Source organism: Meleagris gallopavo, chromosome 2 (genome assembly GCF_000146605.3).
Source record: "Meleagris gallopavo isolate NT-WF06-2002-E0010 breed Aviagen turkey brand Nicholas breeding stock chromosome 2, Turkey_5.1, whole genome shotgun sequence".
Lineage (NCBI taxonomy): Eukaryota > Metazoa > Chordata > Aves > Galliformes > Phasianidae > Meleagris > Meleagris gallopavo.
In genome coordinates, this window is record NC_015012.2 from 32415291 (window position 1) to 32435512 (window position 20222).

At 48.6% G+C, this 20222-nt stretch overlaps 1 protein-coding gene across 1 annotated transcript; it reads right to left on the reverse strand.

Moving 5' to 3' along the window:
- Nucleotides 1-4003: 4003 nt before the first annotated feature.
- Nucleotides 4004-16276, reverse strand: VEGFA (vascular endothelial growth factor A). The gene is made up of 8 exons (XM_031552183.1): nucleotides 16228-16276; nucleotides 15230-15426; nucleotides 13413-13489; nucleotides 12993-13025; nucleotides 12679-12825; nucleotides 10279-10350; nucleotides 9027-9158; nucleotides 4004-6670 (listed from the first exon to the last, which is right to left on the reverse strand). The coding sequence occupies exons 1-8, from the start codon at nucleotides 16274-16276 to the stop codon at nucleotides 6649-6651; spliced, it is 729 nt and encodes a 242-aa protein (XP_031408043.1). The 3' UTR covers nucleotides 4004-6648.
- Between the last annotated feature and the right edge of the window lie 3946 nt (nucleotides 16277-20222).

A 20222-nucleotide genomic window follows, 5' to 3' on the forward strand; every position in this document is an offset into this window, starting at 1 on the left:
AGTTCATCATAAAGCTCTGTTGGGCTTTTGGTTCTGCAGTCCTGGAGTTACAGCCAAGCATAGGCAGGAAGAATAACAAAGGTGCCAGCAGGAGCTTCTGGAGGAGAGGCCAATGACACAGGGTTAATGACATGCAACATGGGCTGCCTCCAGTGCAAGAGTTCTCTGTAATGAGAAGGATATGAAGGTTGGGCAGCCAAACAGCAGCTTGGAAGCCTTTCCAAAATGTACACTGTAGCTCAGGCAACAGCTATGGGTAAGAGTTATGGGTGAAGGGCTCTGCTCAGTTCATGCAGACCCCACTTCTGCCCTTAAAATCTGTAAAGAGGTGATGGAAGTGGTTTATCTGCTTAAGTTGTTCATTGTAATCATCTGTCACCTCTCCTGAGCTGTCCATGGGGCTTGCAGTGATGGGGTCTGGTGTCTCCTCCTTCTGCTTAGGTAATGCTATCACTGAAGAGGGTTGGACACAAAAAACTCCACACCACAGATATGTTCAACCAAGATTTGCAAGTTCTTGCCATCCATAGCTAAAGCTTCACATCTGCAAGGCTCCACGCAGATCAGGAGCAAGGCGTCATTACCTGCATCTCAGGTTATTTCAGTATGCCAGCAGTGATGGGGGCAGTGCCCAGCAGTGCCAGATATCTTTCCAAGCCGAGTCCTGCCATGCAAAATGCTCCAGGTGTGGAATGTGCAAGAGGCAACTAAGTAGCTGGCAAAAGCCATATTGGGATAACTCCATAGCTGAACTCTTGTCATGTGGGCACAAGGTTCGTAGTTCAACTCCTTCCCCTGCCATGTTCAAGTGCCAGGCTTGACCAAGAGGTGCATGGCACAGGGTGAGCGGTGGGGGTACCCCTGTGTTAAAGGCACATTGGAGCCTACAGCAGCAGGTAGCAATGGGCAGATGCCAGAGGAGACACTTGGGCGCTTTCCATTTGAGGAAGAGTTAGGTGTATTTTTACTTCTTAAAAGAAGTGCTGGGCAAATATGAAAGAACTGAGGTAAAAATAAAGAGCATAAACCAATAAGATTAGCCCCATATCACAACACAGGGATAGAGCGCAGAAGCACAGACATTTCCTAAGATGTCCCTCAGCTGGGAATGCGCCACGTCACCTTCCTGAATGTACACTGAGGCATCTTATGCAGAGCTTGCAGGAGATGTGTAACTGTAAGGCTTCTTCAATCCTGGGCGGATAAACAGGTCACAGGTATGGAAGAAGCCTGTCTGCCAAATTTGCATGTCACCTCCAGACGCACACGGAGCTGCACATCTGGGAGATGCCCCACTGTCCCTCCCAACACATGAAGCTGGCAAACCACTGCCATCAGAACTTGACATCCAAGGGTGGACTCAACCCTCATCCTCGCCATGGTGCAGGGATGCCAGAATGGAGGGGAAAAGCCTTTCCAAAGACCAGAGCTCTTCACATTCCTCACAGGCTACCACCAGCCCCTAGTGCAAGGTTATCACAACTCACCACAGCCCATGAGACACGGAGCCAGCCTAGCTCCTGCCTCTGGTGGCATTCCTACAGCACCTGGCCCAAAGGTGGCCTGCTCTCAGGTGAGGTGCTTGGGAGCCATCTTGAGACACCTGAAGAGAAGCGGCGTTTACCACTAGAGACTGTTCTGAGAGTTTGCCTGCTCCCACACCCAGTATTAATGTGATACCAGGGCACATCCAAAGTGAGGGCTGCTCTCACTTCCCTATGATTTCACAGATTTCCTCCAGGTCTCCTGGGTCTTCCTTCATAATGCACACTGGAGATGGCCTAAGAGCCCAAGCAGAGTCTTTCTCTGAGGTGCTCTCTCCCTGCTTCCCTACTGGAGGGCTGACAGGATCAATTCACAAACTAAATCAGTAGTAACAAGGAGTCAAAGCAGCTAACAGGTGTCAAATTGGAAAGAGGGAAGGTGTTTCTAACCTAAAGCACACTTTTCCTGTTGCCAGTGGGGTTTTCTATCTGGGACACCTTTTTCTCCCTTTTCAGGTGGCTCTACAGTTTGAGTCCCACAGAATAACTGAAGCAGGCACAAGGAAAGCTGCCTCAAGATAACATTTTAATCAGCCAGCCCTCAAGCCTGTACGTGACCAGATGTTTTGAGAGAAAAACCCATTTGTGCTGGGCACACAGCAGAGAACCTGGCCGGGCCCCATGTGTCCTCACATCACCCCAGGACAAAGCACATGTGAGTCAGGTGTGACAGATGGGCTCAGGACAGGCAGAACAAGAGAAAGTCAAACTCCTGAGGCTGAATACCTTCAAAGTGTGATCCTCACCCACACGTATCCTCTCCAGGGAGGCCAAGACTCCCCTCTAACAATGTGCCACAGCCATTCTCTTCACAGGAGGGAGCAGCTCAGCCATATCTGCTCTGGAGGGTACATGTGAAGGGCTGGACTGCTTCCAGATGCCTACTTCAGAGCTGGCTTGGACAACCTCTCACTGTGCTGCTATCCCATTGAGGCTGCAGTGCATGTATTACATGGTGCAAAGTTAGTGCCTGGGCCCTGCAGCAGCCGCACACAAGTGTATCCATCCCTTCAGCAGGTGCAGTTGTCGCAGCTGAAAAGTGCCATCCCACAGTCACTGTCTCATGGAGTAACCTAGCGCTCAGAAGCAGAAGAGAGGACTGCAGGTCTTGTTTTCCTTCACATCCCAGAAGCAGCCAGCTCAGCTCACCATCAGCAGGCAGAATTTGACGTGTTGTGGCTCACTATGTCTAACCAGACTTAGGATCTCTCCTGCTGAGATAAAACATCCAGAAAGGTCTCTTCAGCTCAGAACATGGCAGCACCACTGACATGCTGGTTTCAATCTTTTTGATTTGCTGACATGTAAACCCTTCCAAGCTCATATAGAGCCAATGCAGGTGTATTGGTGATAGACTAGACTTCCTGTCTTTGTTGCCTTGCACAGCTGTCTGTGAAACAGCCAATAGATCCTTACAAGCCAAAAGTCAGTGGTGAATATGCTTGACAAGAAACTCCTTGGATTCTTCACACAGCAGCATCCACAAATGGCCCTGCTCACCTTCACACCTCTCACCAATGCATTCTATAAGAAGTTACTGAACAAGATGAAGCAGAACCTCTTCAATTACTTGTCCACTTTCCTCCATTCTTTGCAGAGTTCAAAACTGCAGATCCACCTCTTGAGCTGCCCACACTGCACTAAATAAAAACTGGATCCTTTACCTTGATAAGAGCAGGACTGAGGCAGCCAGGAACTCAGAGATCTGTATTAACCCGGGTGAGTCACCTCCATTATCCAGGAAGATCCTGTATGTTCCTTTCCAACATGGCCAGATGGCCAACAGCATGTGACACACTCACCCTCATGGCTGATGAGGAAATGACATTGCTTCCAAGTAGCTTTTCCTCTCAAACACCCCAAAGCACATCACAGAAGTCACAATGGTACTTCACAAAAGGCTAAGTACAGCTAGAGATGAATAGTTCTTCATTCAATATCATCCAGGATGGTGAGGTCTTGCTGAGCCTTCACTGGGAGCTGGTTACACAGCTCCAACAGCAAACACCAAGTCCATTATCAGCAAAGTACAGGCTCAGAGCATTACTTTTCATCTTGGATTGTAAGATCCACCAAGCTCATGGGTACTCATACTTCTACAGTACCCAGCACGACAGGGATTGACTCCTGGTAAGACAAGAGGCAAGGCTGGGACCAGCACCACACTCCTTGGTATGAGAGGCTGGAAACGAACCCAGGAGTCCTGTCCCCTCATTCCTGCCCATTAGACCACCCTCTTCTCACTGAGCTGGGAACTTCACAAAAGTATTTTGGCGCATACCTCCCACTGATTTCAAGGGGCTTTAGGTATCTAGATGCTTTTGGAGGCTCTGGGCCCAAATCCATGAATCCAACTGGCAGGTTGCTGGTGCCCTGTAGCCTCCAGAGGCAATGCTGGAGGGTCCGCTATGCAATGGAAGAAAATCAGGGTGCAAGGTAGAAGGAGAAGGCAAAGGAAATCAAAGTCAGAATTAAATTCTTTAATACAAAAAAAGTTTGTTTGTCGTCGTCGTCGTCGGTTTTTTAAGATATATCTGTAATTTCTTTGTTTAAAAATAAATATGTACTAAGGAATATCTTGAAAAAACTCACTAGACACAATATGTAGTGTTAATATCTTTTTTCCCCGCAATTATTACAGATAAACAGTAGCACCAATAAATAAAATGATAACAAATATTAAAATTAAAAAGGAGAGAGATTCAAGATGTAGAATTTTCTATTTTTCCTGTCTCTTCTTTTTACATATATAAAAAAATCGTAGCGTCTATTTCATCCGAATCACACATATACATAAACATATATATATATATACAAACACATAGCCAAATATATATATAGTATGTAGATGTATATCTAACCCTTGTCTCAATAGGAATGTGTAGGGGTAGGTGTTAGAGAAATTAATTAAATAACTGCCCATAACATGCTACTGACTCTGCCAACAATTGGGGAGAGATGGGATGGGACAACAGGAAAGTTAAATTTATACACAACCAGTACAAATAATAAAAATAAAAAAAAAGAAGGAAAAAAAAGAAAAAAAAGAAAAAAAAAAGAGGTACGGCTTATAAATAGTTCAAATTAAATATTAACAAAGAATACTGAAAAATCCCTACTCTTTAATTAAATTATCTGTTTAATTTCTAATTTAAAAAGGGATATTAAATAAGTATATAAAACACTTTCTCTTCCCTCCCCCCCATCGGAAGCCTCTGTCTTGCGCACGATGCAGCATGAGTATTATACATTGCAGATGCAAGCACCCACCCATGTGTTCTCCTGAAAGTCATCACTCAGATGGGGAGTTCCTAGTGGTTAGTAGTCACTTGTTGTGAGTCTGTTTTTAGACTGTCTTGTCTTTTTTGGAAGCTTTCCGTGTTGTACATTATCAGGCGTTGAAAATTCAATTGCAGATGATGTTTGGCAGATTTCTGACACAGACCGAGTACCTTTTTGATTATTATTATTATTATTAATAATTTTAATCACAGAACTAGATTATATATATCCACATAGATGTACAAACACGCTTTCAGGGGTGTGTGTGTGTGTGCGCGTGTGTAAGGTGGGTTCCACATACACCGCAGAGTATATTGCAGATACACACATAGCCAAGATTTTCAGACGTGGCTTAGGGATTCCGGCTGCCTTCACATTTGATTCCCAGACCAAGAGGTGGAAAAGAAGCCTGGTATTTACACTACGTCATTAAGAAAACCTTGACGTTCCTAACGGTCATTCATACTGGACGTGCAAACGGAAGGCAGCAAAAATTGCTTTCTTTGTCCCCCCTTCCATCTTGGCATACATATATATTATTTTTTATATATATATATGTATAAAAATAAATATATATATATAAAAAGAGAGAAAAACACAAACATACATGCACACAGACACAAATGCACACATTCACCTACACACACACACACCCCTACTGTGTATATACTTTTGATTAATATCCCTTTCCAGAAATGTTCCATAAGCATCTTGGATGCTCTTGAGTGGCAGCTCTGTGCATGAAGAAAGCAGACAGTGCTGAACAATTGTGTGGCTAGGCACCGGTCCCCATTCTTGCTTCATCACACTGCAGGCCTTGTGTCCTTTTGCAGCCACCAAGGGCGGGAAATCTAGACTCCTGTGATACTTTCTTGAAGGGAAAGTTAGTGCGCATCAGCTGCCCACCATCCTTAAGAGAAGCCAGCATGTCTCTCTGGCAAAGTTTCTATAGCGAATAAAGTCAACGCAAAATGTACACTGACATCCCATGTCCCAGCAAGGCAGGCAGGTTATGAGACGAGTAAGGGCGAAGATTGGGGAAGAGAGGGGAGGAGGAATCCTTGATCACGCAGATGGCCATTTCCTTGGCCTTTGACCCATCGCACCCTAGGATGCCGCTCTTTGGAACTCCCTGCCCATCCTCTCCGTCACCTCTCCTCCCTGTCCCAGGCAAGGAGAAGGTGGTTTGTGGTACAGCACACTCTACAGAGAAACAGCGGAGGCCGCACAGGTCAGTTAGAGTTAAGAAGTTTACACCCAGCGCTTCTACTCAGTCCAGTCTTAGCTTGTTTCTTATGCCCCAAGTAGCCCGCTTGTGTCCACAGCAGTCGAGTATTATCCAGTGAAGACACCAATAACATTAGCAATGTTAAAAAAAATAATCAGTATATATATATATATATATATATTATATATATATGTGTGTGTGTGTGTGTGTGGTTAAGATATACATATATGTATATATAGATGTGGTTAAAATATATATACATATATATATATGTATATGCATGTATACACACATATATATGTATGCATGGGAAAACCCATCAAATACACCCCTATAGTCTTCCTGGCTCTGTTATTTAGCAGCATGAAACAAAAAAAATAAAATAAAACAGTTCAAAACCCAAAGGTGAATTCTGTGCGGCGGGTGCCTTGGGGAATGTTCCTTCCGGAGTCCATCGTCCGTACTGAAAGTGCTGTGCTCTACCGATCCTTCATTTTTAGGGTTCATTTGGATTAGTGTTTTGTTTTGTATTTTTCTGTCCAGGCGAGAAATCAGGCTCCAGAAACAGGGCTGTTCCCCCTTCTTTTCCGCTGCTCACCGTCTCGGTTTTTCACATCTGTCAGAGAAGAGAGGCAAGGAAAGAAAAAGAGAAGAGGTTAATGTTTGTGGCAGGGGAGCAAGTGGGACAAGGGAGGGGAGGAAGGGAAGTGGCTGATGTTTTTAAGAGCATATGGTGTTAAGACATGGCATGACGTCACTGGTGGGGTGAAGTGCTGTGTAGTTGGGGCAGAGCAGCAAAGAATCTCGACCCGTGAATGGGTCGATGAATTCTATTCCCCCAGGCTCGCCTAGATGTGGGGAAGCACTGGTACAGAGGGAAATTTAGGAGTAGGATCAGAGGACTCCTCATTCACAAGCTGAGTTGAGTGCCTTGTTTGCACCCTCTCACAACATGCACACATAGATACACACATACACAAAAAAACAAAGCCAAGCAATGCATGCAGAGAGACACACTCCCCCGGCTCCCCACCTAGCCTGTTATTTGGGTTGGAAGCAATACAGACAACAAGCCTCATGCAGGCAAGAATTTTGCTGAAAAGAAAGTGCCTCTCGTTTCAGTGGCTGCCATGAGCAGGGGTTAGCACCAGAGAAGAGCAGCAGAAGCATCCTGAAAAAGCAGTGGGAGAAAAAAAAAATTGCCCTCCCTTCTAGAACCCAGTTCTAATTTTACAAGGAGATGAAGCAGAAGGAACTTCAGCTTAACCAGCTTTTTGTCTGGAAACAGATAACCTACTCATTCTTAGGACTCCTTGCTATCTTTCTGGCCAACACACCAGCTCTGGAAACCTCCCTTAGTGCCAGTCATCTCACCAAAGGGAGGGACTAGTAAAAGACGCAAGTAAATCCCTTCTGCCATCACCACTTATTTGGGGTATTGTTTGTTTTTCTTTGTACTTTGTACTATTTCTCACTCTTCAAACTCTGCAAGGTAATTTCCAGTTACTCTGGGGATAGGGTGCAAGACCAGGTGGAAAATAACAAGGTAAGGTCCGGTCTCACTCTCTGGGGGCTATAATCACTGGCAGGAGGGTAACTCTGGAAGCTGCTGTAGTCTGGCCCCTCCATCAATTATTTTTCCCCTCAAACTGCAGCACCCCAGAAAACTTCTCTGTATGCAGAACAGTTTTGACTGCTCTGGCAGTGCTAGATGTCTCCCTGGCTTTGGCACAAAGCACTTGCACACCTACTGGAGGCATGTGCTGCCTGAAGCAGCCCTAGTCACCTAGCCAATTCCAGGCAGGCAAATGGATGCCTTCTCCATCAGGATGTAGCCAACAAAGGACCGTGGATCTCTCTCCCTTATCTTTTATCATCCAGTCACTGCTCCTGCACTATTCCCCCGACAAGAGAAAGCTCCTAGACTTGTGTGAACTCAGTTTGGAGTCACAGTCAAGGGCTCATTAGCAACTCCATCTTTATGCCACTCTCTGCAATAGGTAGGATCACCACACACCAGAGATGCACACGTAGGTAGAGTGAGTCAAGAGATCCTGCTGAGCTCACCAAAGAGCTCAGGTGAGAACCAGGAATCAATTTCTGCACATCCATGTTACAGACGGGAGCATGACAGGTAATACTCAGGCAATACACACATAGTGTGGATCTCTGAGTAGACACTAACCACACAGTGTCTTTCCATCTCCCAACTCGCATGTCTGCTTCTTTCAGCACTGCGCTCTTTTGGGAGAAGCTCTTCAGTTTCTTCTCCAGCTCGGCGAAGCCGGGCTCCGGCTTGCAGAACATCCAGCTCTCAAATACAGACTTCTGCATGCCTTCACCTACAACAGGCTTACCCTTGCTGTATCCCACACCACAGCCCTGAATGCGGCCCCTCACCCCTCAAACCACAACTCTGGCTAAGACATGAAAAGAGAACTTGTGACTGCAGGGCAAGAGGACAAGGTCCTCTCCCTGGCTTTTAAGAACGAAAAGGCGAATGAGAGTGTGGCCTGGCCTTCCTCACTCCACACACAACAGAGCGCCCACAAGCCACACAGAAAGGGCTTGGAAGATAGGGGTGGTGAAATCTCAGCCAGCTAAGAAGGATTTGGCTTTGTACCACAGTAGCCTCAGAATTGCATACAGATAACGTACAGAAGGCTACAGACCCTCCCCATAGCTACTGCAGCAATATGAACTCTTATTTTGTTCTAGGGGAAAGGATATCTTAGGTATGAACACTCATCCCCATCCAAGTCCTGACAGCATATCAGAAACGCACAACCGCCCCTTGACACGGAGAATCTCTGTCCTCCTCTCAGTCCTCCCTCTGCCCTCTGGCCCATGTAGGACAGAGAAAAGAAGTGATCACACTGCACTGGTGCCAGAAGTCAGCAGGAAGCAAGCTCCCCCTCTTTCTTTCTCTCTCTTTCTCTCTGTGTTTCTCTTTCATCCTTCAGGACACAAACCTGCAAGTGCGCTCGTTTAACTCAAGCTGCCTCGACTTGCAACGTGAGTCTGTGAATTTGCAGGAACATTTACAGGTCTGGGGATCTTGTACAAACAAGTGCTTTCTCCTCTCTGAGCAAGGCTCACAGTGACTGCAAAAAGGCAAAAGGAAAGATGTCTAAGCTACAGCGCTTCAGCAGAAAGAAAATACACATGCAACACCCTAAACATCAAAGCAATCCCCTTGCCCCCTCCCGCAGCCCCCATGCTGCCCACTAAAGTGTCAAGGGCTGATGGGTTTCCAGCAGCACCCCAGCAGCCCCAGGACATGGTCAGGACAGCATCCCCTTGCATTAGCGTAAAGAGAAAGAAAACAGGCTCTCTGCACAGTATTCACAAATGCTGCATTGGATCCTTTGCCATACACCACAGGGAGTAAGAAGGGAGAAGCAAGGATGGGAAGCTGAGAGGTCCCAACCAGTTACTGAGGTGTCAATGAGAGGCGTTCTCTGAAGTGGGCTGTTGGAGTAGAAAGAAGCCAGAGGCTAAACGAGTTAAATATGGAGGGTCTGTCCCTGCTGGAAAGCAGCTGGGCTCCAGCATTGTGTGCTTACACCTGCAGTCTGCACTGCCCTCCTTTCCGTGAGCCCCATCTCCACCTTGCTACCTAGGAGCCTGCCCTGGAGGACTGTGAATTTACAATGCAGAATTTTGTGAACCACCGTGAGAGCGAAAGAGACGGAGACAGGTAGAAAGAGGCAAGGAGAGAGAAGCCACCAAATCCAGCAGAGAGACAGAGAGCCCCCCCAAGTTCCCCAGCACCCCCTCTCCAGCTTCCCACCGTCCCACCTCTCCTCTCCACTTGTGACTCCACCAGACACACACACACACATACACACACGCACGCACACACACACATGCACGGCAGGCACCAGCTCGACTTCCACCAGCTGTCGCAGCGAGGGCACAAGGCAAGTGGAGGACAGTGCGGGACAGAGCTATAACCAAAGGAGTAGCAAAGAGGCGTGAGGCACTCGCCCGTGCTTCTTTGCCCAGGGGAAATGGTCACCGGTGATGATTAGAGAGAATCGAGCAAGCCAAAGCCACCTTCCCTGAGACACCCTTAGTGCCAGAGCGGTGCCTCCGCCAGCATTGCAGGACCTGCAGCCCACAGTGACTGGGGGGGAGTGTGATTTTGAGTGAGCAGCAAGCAGGCGGATTGGTTGGGGAAAGGGAGGGAAGAGAGTCTACAAGCAGAAGACACAAACGTACAAGCTGGGTGGTTTGTACCGGCCTTTCTTGCGCTTTCTCTTTTGACCCTTCCCCTTTCCTCGCTTTGATTTTCTGGAAGAAAAACAAAACAAAAAAAAACAGAGAAAGAGAGAGAGAGCAGGAAAGAGAGGGAGAGCAAGAGAGAAAACAGAAGAAAACGGAAGGAAGAAGAGAAAAAAAACACAGCCATGTGCCTTGCTGGGAGGGGAAAGCACATGAGGCAGGATTGGAGGGCAAGTCCCGGAGTGAAGCACAGACCTCCACCTCGCACACACACTCACTGGCCCTCTTGCAGCACCGCCACCAGCCTGCCCGCAGCCAAGCCAGCGCCAGGAACACAGCGTGCACTGAGGCCACCTCCACATGAGGCTGCCGGCATCCACGGGTCTCTGAGGGTACCCACGCCCCTGGAGAGGGGCAGTGGAGAGGGGAAGGGATCAGGAAGCCTGGTGAAAGCATCACACAACTGCAGCGAGAGCAGACAACCAGCTCTGGTGACCAGCTCAGGCTCACGCTGGCTGACATGGAGAAAAAGAGACTACCGTGATCTGATGGTGAGGAGGGGACACCCAGCAGCCCCACTGCAGGGATGGCAATCATCCTGCCATGGGATGGGAGCGATGGGGCCCTGGGCTCAGTATGCTGGGGACAAGGGTTGAGGCCTGTTCTGAGCAGTGCTGCTGCATGGGAGCGGGGGACTGCATCCTGAAAGCTCTGCTATCCACCCTACCAGTGCCTGTGGCTCAGTGGACTCAGGAAGACCTCACTTTCTGCTCACGCACCCTCCAGCATCCTCCGTGATGAGCAACAGAGGACGAACAGGAAGGTCTAGCCCAGTCGGGACACCCAGGAGATGAAAACTGCAAGCAGCTTTCAGATTTTCCTTTCTTTCCTCCTCCATCCAGCCCTTCCCTTTGCTTTCCACATAGATCTGACAGACAGACAAGCGGACGGAGCCAAAGCACTCTCTTAAAGATTCATCTGCTGCTTCTGATTTTTGGGCAGGAGCTGAGACAGGCAGGGGCTGGGACATGCAGGCCTGGACACTAGCCATGGATCTCTGCAGCCCAGTGAGAGCACAGAGCGGGGGAGGCTGGAGCCTGCATTGCTCCTCGAGCTATATCAGCATAGCAACAAAGGCATGTGAGAAGGCGCTGGGGCAAGCACCAGGGTTTGTCAGACTTGTGAACCCCACAGCAGTTCAGCAGCCTCCCTCCTTCCCCACTCTGCCTGGGGGCAGCCCATCTTGGGAGGAGCTGCTGAGGGGGAGCAGGGGGACAGAAGGGAACACCACAGGTGTTTCTTAGGCCTGCTCCAGTCTTCTTGATGGAATCTGTATCAGAGCATCAGCTCACTCCCAGCTGCTGCCCTACATGTCAGGAGGCACGGGGAGGTGGTGAGGGAGAAGAAAATCAATCTGAAGATGGAGATATATAACAGGACTTTCAAACCAGAACAAATCAAAGCATACCGATCTCTCCCATCCCTTCCCTTCCTTCCCCGGGGAGTGCAGAACCAGCAAAGAGCAGGCAAGGTGCTGTTAGAAGAGGAAAGGGAATGCAACGCAGTCTGGGCTGGCTGCTTCACCCACACCCCATCCTCACCAGAACTCACACAGACCCAACTTGCACACCTTCAAACCACAGAGCCACACAGACGACCATCCCCAACACGGTCCTGCACAGAGGGGAGCTTTGGCTGCACGCAGCCTGATGCAGCCACGAGCAGCTTTCCAGAGGGAGGAGGAGAGGATGGAAGGCAGCTAGAAATCCACAACCACCAGAAAAGGGGTGAAAGACGTTCTCTCTCATTCTTCCACTTGCTCTCTGTTTCAGCCTCATCTCCCAGTATTTACCCCTTTCCTCTCCAACTCCGCACCTCTAAATGGCAGAGTCACTATCCCAGCCATGCGCAGTCCGGCTGACCCTCTTGTCCAGAGAGGTCACTTTTTGTCCATGTTGTTCCACGTTTTGTTATCATCCCTGCAACTACTGCAGGACGTGAGCTTTTTTTTATTTCCTTTCCACAACCTTTTTACTTTGGGAAGGAAGGAAAGGGAAGGTTGTGCCTTAACCTTCTTCAGGTCACCAGAGCAAATCCATCAGCTCAAAAAAAACTCTCTTGAAAGCCTCCACCAGGACATCCACCTCTTTTACATCGTCCCATGCCCCCACCCAACCAAAACCAGCATCACATTGTGCATGGCATCAGTCCTGCCTCCACCAAGCCTCCACTGCCACCTCTCCCTGTAGCCAGCAGAGCTCCAACCCAAGCTGCTGTGAAAGAAGCGAGCAAGTTCTCACTCAAGCAGCAAGAAAAAAAATTAATAATGAAGAAAGGCAGCGATATGCAGTAACCAGAAACACCCCAGGAGGAGGCAAGGGAAAATGGGGGCTGCACCTTGAATCCATTCTGGTAGGACACACACGACGGGACTTCCCTGACTCAGGGTAAAGCATTAGGAATGACTGCCATGGCTGTGGGTCATGCAAGCTCCAGGTCTGGGGTATGTAGGAAGGACCATCAGATCTGGGTTTCTGTGCCCACCTGGAACGGATTCAGAGTGTTGCCCCATGCACTACCATATGCCATTTCCAAAAACACCTTCTCAAAGTGAGTATCTCCAACCAATCAAGGAAAAGGGCAAGGGGCGGTAGGGAGAAGAAATGCCAATCAACCACCAAAAGAGAAGGGAAAAAAACCTTTTCACTTACTTTTCTTGTTTATTTTTGACATCTTTCTTTGGTCTGTGAGGGAAGAGAGAACAAAAACATCATTAAAAGGGAGCTTATCACATACACTTCCAGTATTATCTCCAAATCCCACAAGTCCAGGGAAGGACACGTACAGCTGCTACTGAAGGATGCCTGTGGCACAGGTTAAGCAGTCTTCATAGTGACTGCCCTCCTGTTGCACCTCACCAAGGCCGAAAGACCCCAGGCTGCAGGCTAGTATTGTCCACCTGTCATATCTAGAGATGGAGGTGCCTCATGAGCAAAGGAGCTCTTTTTCCAGGCTCTGTCATCCCACTGAAAACCAACTGTGGAGACAACAGTCTCAACACAATGGCAGAAAAATAGAAAAGGCTCAGAATAAGTTGATTGCAAGAGGAACAAGTGCTGCTCCATTCTCACCTGCAGTCACATTTACTGTGCTGTAAGAAGCTCATGTGCGCTATGTGCTGACTCTGATGGGGTTTAATTCTTGCGATCTGGAATGAAAGAAACAGAGAGGGTCAATGCCCATTCACTATTGTATTTATGGCTCCAAATCAGTCCACTGCGTGGCAAAAGCATTTTGTACTCCAGGTGCTCCTGGGAAAAGCATGGCAGAGTTTGAGCTAGCTTTGAGGCCCTGTTCTCCCAGTCAGGGAAGGCCTTTGATCACAAGCAAGCAGCAACACCAATCTCGTGCCAAAGCTCTGTTTGCTCATGCATGCAAGGTGCCAGTACTGGTGGACTGCCTTGGAGACAGGCATGGGAGAGGGCGTAACACCACAGTAAGAGTCTCACTGAGCAGTCAACCCTGGTCAATACTAGAAAGACAGTGATGGAGCATCCAGCCTGCTCTCAGACAGAGGCAGGCTTCAGCCTAAAGCAAAGTCCCGAAGCAAAAGCTCCATATCCAACTAATTTTCCCTAAGCCGCCACTCATTCCTGGCTGACATCTCGTTTTCTCTCTGAGACGACACAGAATAAATCTGGTGCTCTGTACTTAAAACATGCCTGCAGAACCAGACTTCGCCCAGCCCCCAGCTCAGTGTGCCTCCAGGGAAGCTGTATTAGAAACTCTGCGTGTACTGTCACAATCTCTCAACCAGAACCTGGCTGGACCACTAGCTCTAGCATTAGCCACTGAAGCGCCTCTGACCCTTTACAAGCATGTGGGCATGCCAGTCGAAACCTGTAATTCAGCAAGGAAAGGTAAGAAAACCATCCTTAGTTACACCGTACTAGTAGGCTCTGACCCAAGCAGGAGCTTGCAAGTGGAAAAGCAATACAAGGGAACCACAGAAGGACACAGACAGATTCTCTCCCAAAGTTCAAACGCAGCTGAGGTCACAAGTGAAAAGCACTGGCTAGTAATCATATAGTCCTGCAAGTCTCTCATCCATTTAAAAAACTGATGGCAATATTTACAGGGCCCATTGAAGAGGGTGAAAGACAAAAGTACATGTGGGAGCTACAAGTCAAGTACTTGGTGCGAGCACCATGCTGGATACAAGCTGGGACCCAGGCTGGCAAAGGCAGTGACAAAGCTCTCTAAGCAGAGTCTCTAAGCCTTCCCCATGTGCCCAGACTTCACTATCACTGCCAGTCTGTCTCTTCCGAGAAATGAATTAAGCAGCCTCCAAATAAAGGAGGAGTACGCCCAGAGGCAGAAAGGCTTTTCCACTTGACACTGAAGCAGAGTGTTTCTTAGAGACCCTTCCCACCCCTGCTGTGCCAATGTAGCTAATGACCCAAATCCTCTGCTGTGTTGGTAAAGGCTGACCTCGCATGCCCTCCAGGAGAGAGTACTGGCAGGCTTTCCTCTTCTGCACTACACAGCTGTCTTGAAAGCAACAGCTGTGTGGACCAAATGCAGAGTTAAGGTATAGCAAGGGCCTGGGGAGTATCTTCTTTAGAGCCTCAGAGCTAACAGCATCAGCAATGGGCCTTTGCATTCTTTAAGGTAAGTGCCTCCTTTGCATAGTCCTAGCTTCTGTATTTGAGCACCAATGAGGGTCAGAGCCACTGAAAAACAGATTCTCTTTTTAGCTTTGCATATAGACAGACAGCTCACTTTTCACCCCTGTGTGGTGTAATGCTGGATGCAAGGATCAGGAAAGAGGTAAGCCCTCTTGATCTGACAATTTCCAGTTCCCTAGGGCAGGCTGCTCTTTGAGTGGCTGTGATGGGTGACTTGCTTACTCCACCCAAGCATGCCAGCTTGTAGATTGGGCCCTCACCTCCATCGTGACGTTGTACACATCCACAGGGACACATTCTAGGCCCTCATCGCCGCAGCAACCCGCACATCTCATCAGAGGCACACAGGATGGCCTGAATATGTACTCCACCTCATCAGGGTACTCCTGGAAAATGTCCACCAGGGTCTCAATTGTCCTGCAGAAGCTGCGCTCGTAGACTTCCAGGAATTTGATAACTACAGGGAGGAATGGAGGGAATAAGTTAATGCAAACTCAGCTCAAGAATGTCTAGTTCTTTACCCCTTAAAAGCCAGACAGTTGCAACACAGCTACCCTATGCTCTTCACTAACAGTCTTACAGGCTTAAGTCCTTTCTTTGTCTCTGCCCTACACACACACACACACATACACCCTCCCACCCACACCCCAAACAAAGTGGGGAAGAGGAGACAGCCTCTGCCTGTCACTGCTTTAGGGCACAGACATGACAGACCAGAGAGCTTTACTGATTGGTCTGGCTCTCCCTGACACCATGCATCCCAGGTGCCTCCTCCCCTGCCATCCCCGATACATTCAGATACACTGCCACCAAACATATCAGCTCAGCCAAAAAGCACCAGAGGCTGCTGCATATGATCTGTGCTCTGGATTAAGAACCTTCACTGGTTCATCTTTTACCCCCTTTCAGAACAGACGGTTGATGCCTCAGCGGGTTTTAGAAGGCAGGGGTATGTAAGCCAGAGGAAGAAGCATCCCTCTCACAGACTTTGGCACAGAGACTCTCCTGAGAATGAAGAGATGGTTCTGAACAATACATCTACGTGGCTTCTTTCTTCCCAACAGACACCTCTTTCGCCCATGCATAACATCCACCTCAAGAGGCCACCTTCAGAATCACCTGCCGCAGGCAGGCAGGTCCCAGCCCCCGTGTCTCTACATTGACCGCTTTCTCAAAACAAGGAACTGAACCACCCACTGGGAGATTCAAAGCAAGACCACAGCACCCCCAGGATTAACTAGACCACATACTTGGCTACCGAACCACAAGAAGGCCATGTGGGAGGGGAAACGGGGTGGATCTGCCATTATCCCCTGCCTTTCCTCTGAATGGAGCAAACACTGACTGCTTGCGATCTGCACCGATTTCACAAGCGTTTCTCAATGTTTCCCAGTCTCTTGCCAAAGCTTCGTCTTGCTGCTTGGTCAAGGGTTGGAGAGATTTAAAGAGATGAGAGATAGAGATAAGCACACACGCACAAAACCCAGCTGCTAGCACACTTCTGCAAACAGCGGGTAGCTGGAGCCCCCCAGGCCTCCTACCTCTACCAGCATGCAGGCAAAGGAACATGGCTCAAACGGTGCAGGGGAGAAGAGTACGCACAAAGAGGGAGTACCTGCCCCATGCTGTTACGCACTATAATGATCCACCTGTACAGTATACAGAGTCCTACAGCACCAGCATTGATAACTGAGTGATAAGCGCAAGTGCTTGCATCATGGAAAAAAAATGGTCTCCGGTAAGCATTTCTAAAGTGCCCTAAACTGGCATAAAGGTTACTTTGCCACACACACACACATACAAAAAAAGCAAAAGCTGTAGGGCTTGGAGCTCAGAGCCCACAGTTAATTGTTGAAAGTTAATTCTAGGTCATGCGGAGCTGACAGTTCCACAGTGCTGAGAGCGGGAAGAAGAAGGGAGGAGCTCCCATCCAGAGAGTCTGAAGTGTCGGCGAGCGTGAGCTACTATTAAAAGAGAAAGTGGCTTACGAAAAGAAAATGTAGCCTGGCAGGCACAGATTGCTTGTTGGTATTCCTAGCCTAAAAGACAGCATGCTTCTGTTCCCTGTCCTTCCCTCCCTCTTCCTTCTTCCCCTGACTGCATTGTGCCTCTTGTCCATCCTCCTTCCATCGTGTCCACGCTACCTCCTTCCTGCTCCCCTTCAGAGTGACCCTACTCACTGCCTATGTTCCAAAAAGTTGAACAATTTAATATGTGGGAAATTCTGCGGGCACAATGACAGCTACTGAACTGAACTGCTGATTATTCACACTGTGCCAGCAGAAAGGATCTGGGAACCCTGGCAATAAAGGCACAGCTCTGGATAGAAATGCTTGCAGACTGACTGCATGGGGAAGGAGGAGAGAAAGGAGGGAGGGGAAGCAAAGGTTACCTGTGCAGATCAAAGGCTGCTCGCTGAATTTGGCGGAGACATAAAGAGGCAGAAACCAAAACCAAGAAGAAAACTAAAGTGAAACTGATTCAGGTCTGCTATGCTCTCTGAATGTTTACACTGTGCAAGCAGCTGGATTATACCATCGAATCTGCGCTATAGATTGGCCACAGAAAAAACAACACATTTGACTTTTTTTGCAGTTTTTTAGTTTCTTGGCTGCACCCTACTAGCTGTACTTGAGATCCGGGAGATCGGACAGGACCAAATGCCATGAACAACGTGGAGTTTTTGCTTTTACATTAATGCACAATGATTTTCCAAAGCCTGAATCAGCCTCTGAATAGGAAGAGGAGACTCCTTCTCCAGCTGCCTGTCAGATCTCCTGCCGCAAAAGGTGTACTGCCCTGATCCTGCTGCACACGGAGCATTCACACGGAGACTCTGCAACGCTTCACAGTCCATTTGCACAGCTACAGCAGAGCACATGACTGAGGTACAGTCATCTCTCAAAGCCCTGCCCCTGCTACGCTTACTCCTATGCACCGAGAGTCATATTCCACACTTTGCCGGGCTGATTCAGTCCATGCCTCCTTTCCATTGGTCGTGTTGGGGACGGAAGGACGTCTGTTTCTGATGGGGAGAAACGGGAAGGTCACTGAAGGACTAACGCCGTTTGGCCTGCTCCCCTCCTGCAATTTGGGCCTCAGCCCATGTTAAAAGTTAATCCCGCATTTAACACACACCCCTACCCTGTAACACTCCTCCAGATTTGAGTCAGAGGTTCTTCTTTGTGAATGGAGAGGGAAGAAAGGTTAAAACCCAGTCAGGGTCCACATTAACTCTTCAGGGCAGACATGGCCATGGCAGGTGGGATTGAATCCAAATTTAGAGCAGACGAGTGGGAACAAGCTAGACTAGAAAAGGAGCAGCCCTATGATCATTTTGCCTCCTTCTCCGTCAATGGCTCTGCAGCAATATAGACACACTGTTCTTTTAAAAATAAGAGTGCAGCCACAAGTGCTGGTGGTTTCCTTTATTTATACCAGAAAATCTTTGCTCGTGGTACAAACAAAGAGTGTTTGTTTGACTCCTCTACAACTTCCTGTGCCACAAAACATGTGGAAAGCTCTCTGGAGCACAAAAGGGTAGGGGGTGAAGCTAAAATTACATGCTCTAACCGGAGTAAGTTCATCCCAAACAAAAACCTGTTGCAGCTTGCAAGCACAAAATGGCTAAAGACACAAAATCACCCTTCCTGCGGACCCCAAAGGCTCCAGGAACACTGGTGGAAAAAGGCACTGTGGGACTGCCCTTCTGCAACAGAGGCACATCGACGGCTCCTCTTCAGAGAGGATAAACTGAGGTACTGAGAGCAGACCTCCAAGGTCATCCAGCAGGACAGGAGCAGAGCCAAGAAGGTAATGCCAAGAGTCCTAACTTCTTGCTCACTGATGTATTTGCATCGCAGGGCCAGGAATAGCACCAAGGCAATAGCACTGAAGTCTCACTGCTCACACTGCTAGACCAACTTCTCTCCTGCTCCCATCCGCCTTCCTGTGCCAGGGAGTGACACTCCGCTCAACTCATCCCCTCCCCAGGAAGGTGAACAACAAATGGCCAGATGAGGATACTGCCTCTTTTCTACCAACAGCAGAGCGACTGGTTACCAAAATAAGCCTCACAGCAGGCTCCATCTTGATCCCTCTGAAGTCACTGAACCTTCTTCTGTCGACTTCAGCAGGAGCAAGGGTCAAGCACAACACACGGCAGCCCGCCAGCAAATCAGAAATTTCGGCCATGCAAAATGGATACCTATCCCAAACAGCCTGCCACAAATCTCTGGCAACACACTCGCAGTCTGTCACACTAATAAAGTTACAGAAATTGAAATCAAGTGCGACAAAAAAATAAATAAATAAATAAATAAATCTGGGCCCACACTGCTAGAGCCCTCTGCTGACCTCTGGCTGGAATGACGCTGGAGGTCACAGCCCATGGGGGGACCCTTCACCACAGCCACATCAGTGAGGGCTCTGCTCAGCCACAGAGGCAGCAAGGAAAATGCAGTAAGGATGGCCTTAGAGCAGCTGATGATCACCCCAGCCTGAAGGCTCTGATGTCCACAGTCAGACTGTAATTCGGAATACGCATTCTCCAGAAACCCGTAACATCTAAGCTTGTGTTTCCTTCTTGTGGAGACATGACAGTTATTTTATTGATCACATCCCTATGTGATAGGGCTCTGACGACACCCATCTTACCATTTTACTCCTAAGAACTGGACTGCCCGCTACCCTGCTGCTGGCCTGAAGGCTGTGAAAACCAATTGGCTGCAAGACGTGGGGCAGGGGACGTGCAGGGGCATCTCCCACTGACCCAGCAGCTGCCCACTCTTCTGGCCCACATACACATCTATCCACAGGCACAAACCAGTGCTGCAGAGGGCTTATTTTGGCCTTGAGGCAGCCAAAGTGACACAAAAAGCAGCACGATTCCCCAGCAGGCCATATTCTTGTGGCTGCTACGCTGCCATAAAGCAGAACCTTTGGGATCCGAGCCCTCTGTGCCTCACACCAGAGTAAAAAGGTGTTATTTTTCAAGCCTGGCTCTGCTCACAGCAATAGCCTGAGCGGGGGCAGGTGGCCCTGTCAGGAGGACCAGACCCACAGCCTGGTGCTGGGTGCTGCTGGGGCCTTTGTTCAGGATCAGCCCTGGCCGGCCGGGCAGCGCCTGCGGGGAAGAAGTAGGCAGCGAAGATGACAAATCCCTTCCTACAGCACTGTGGCGAATTCCTAGGAGGCTGTTCGCAGCTACTCAGCTCTTTGTGTGCGTATATAAATATATATATATATATATAT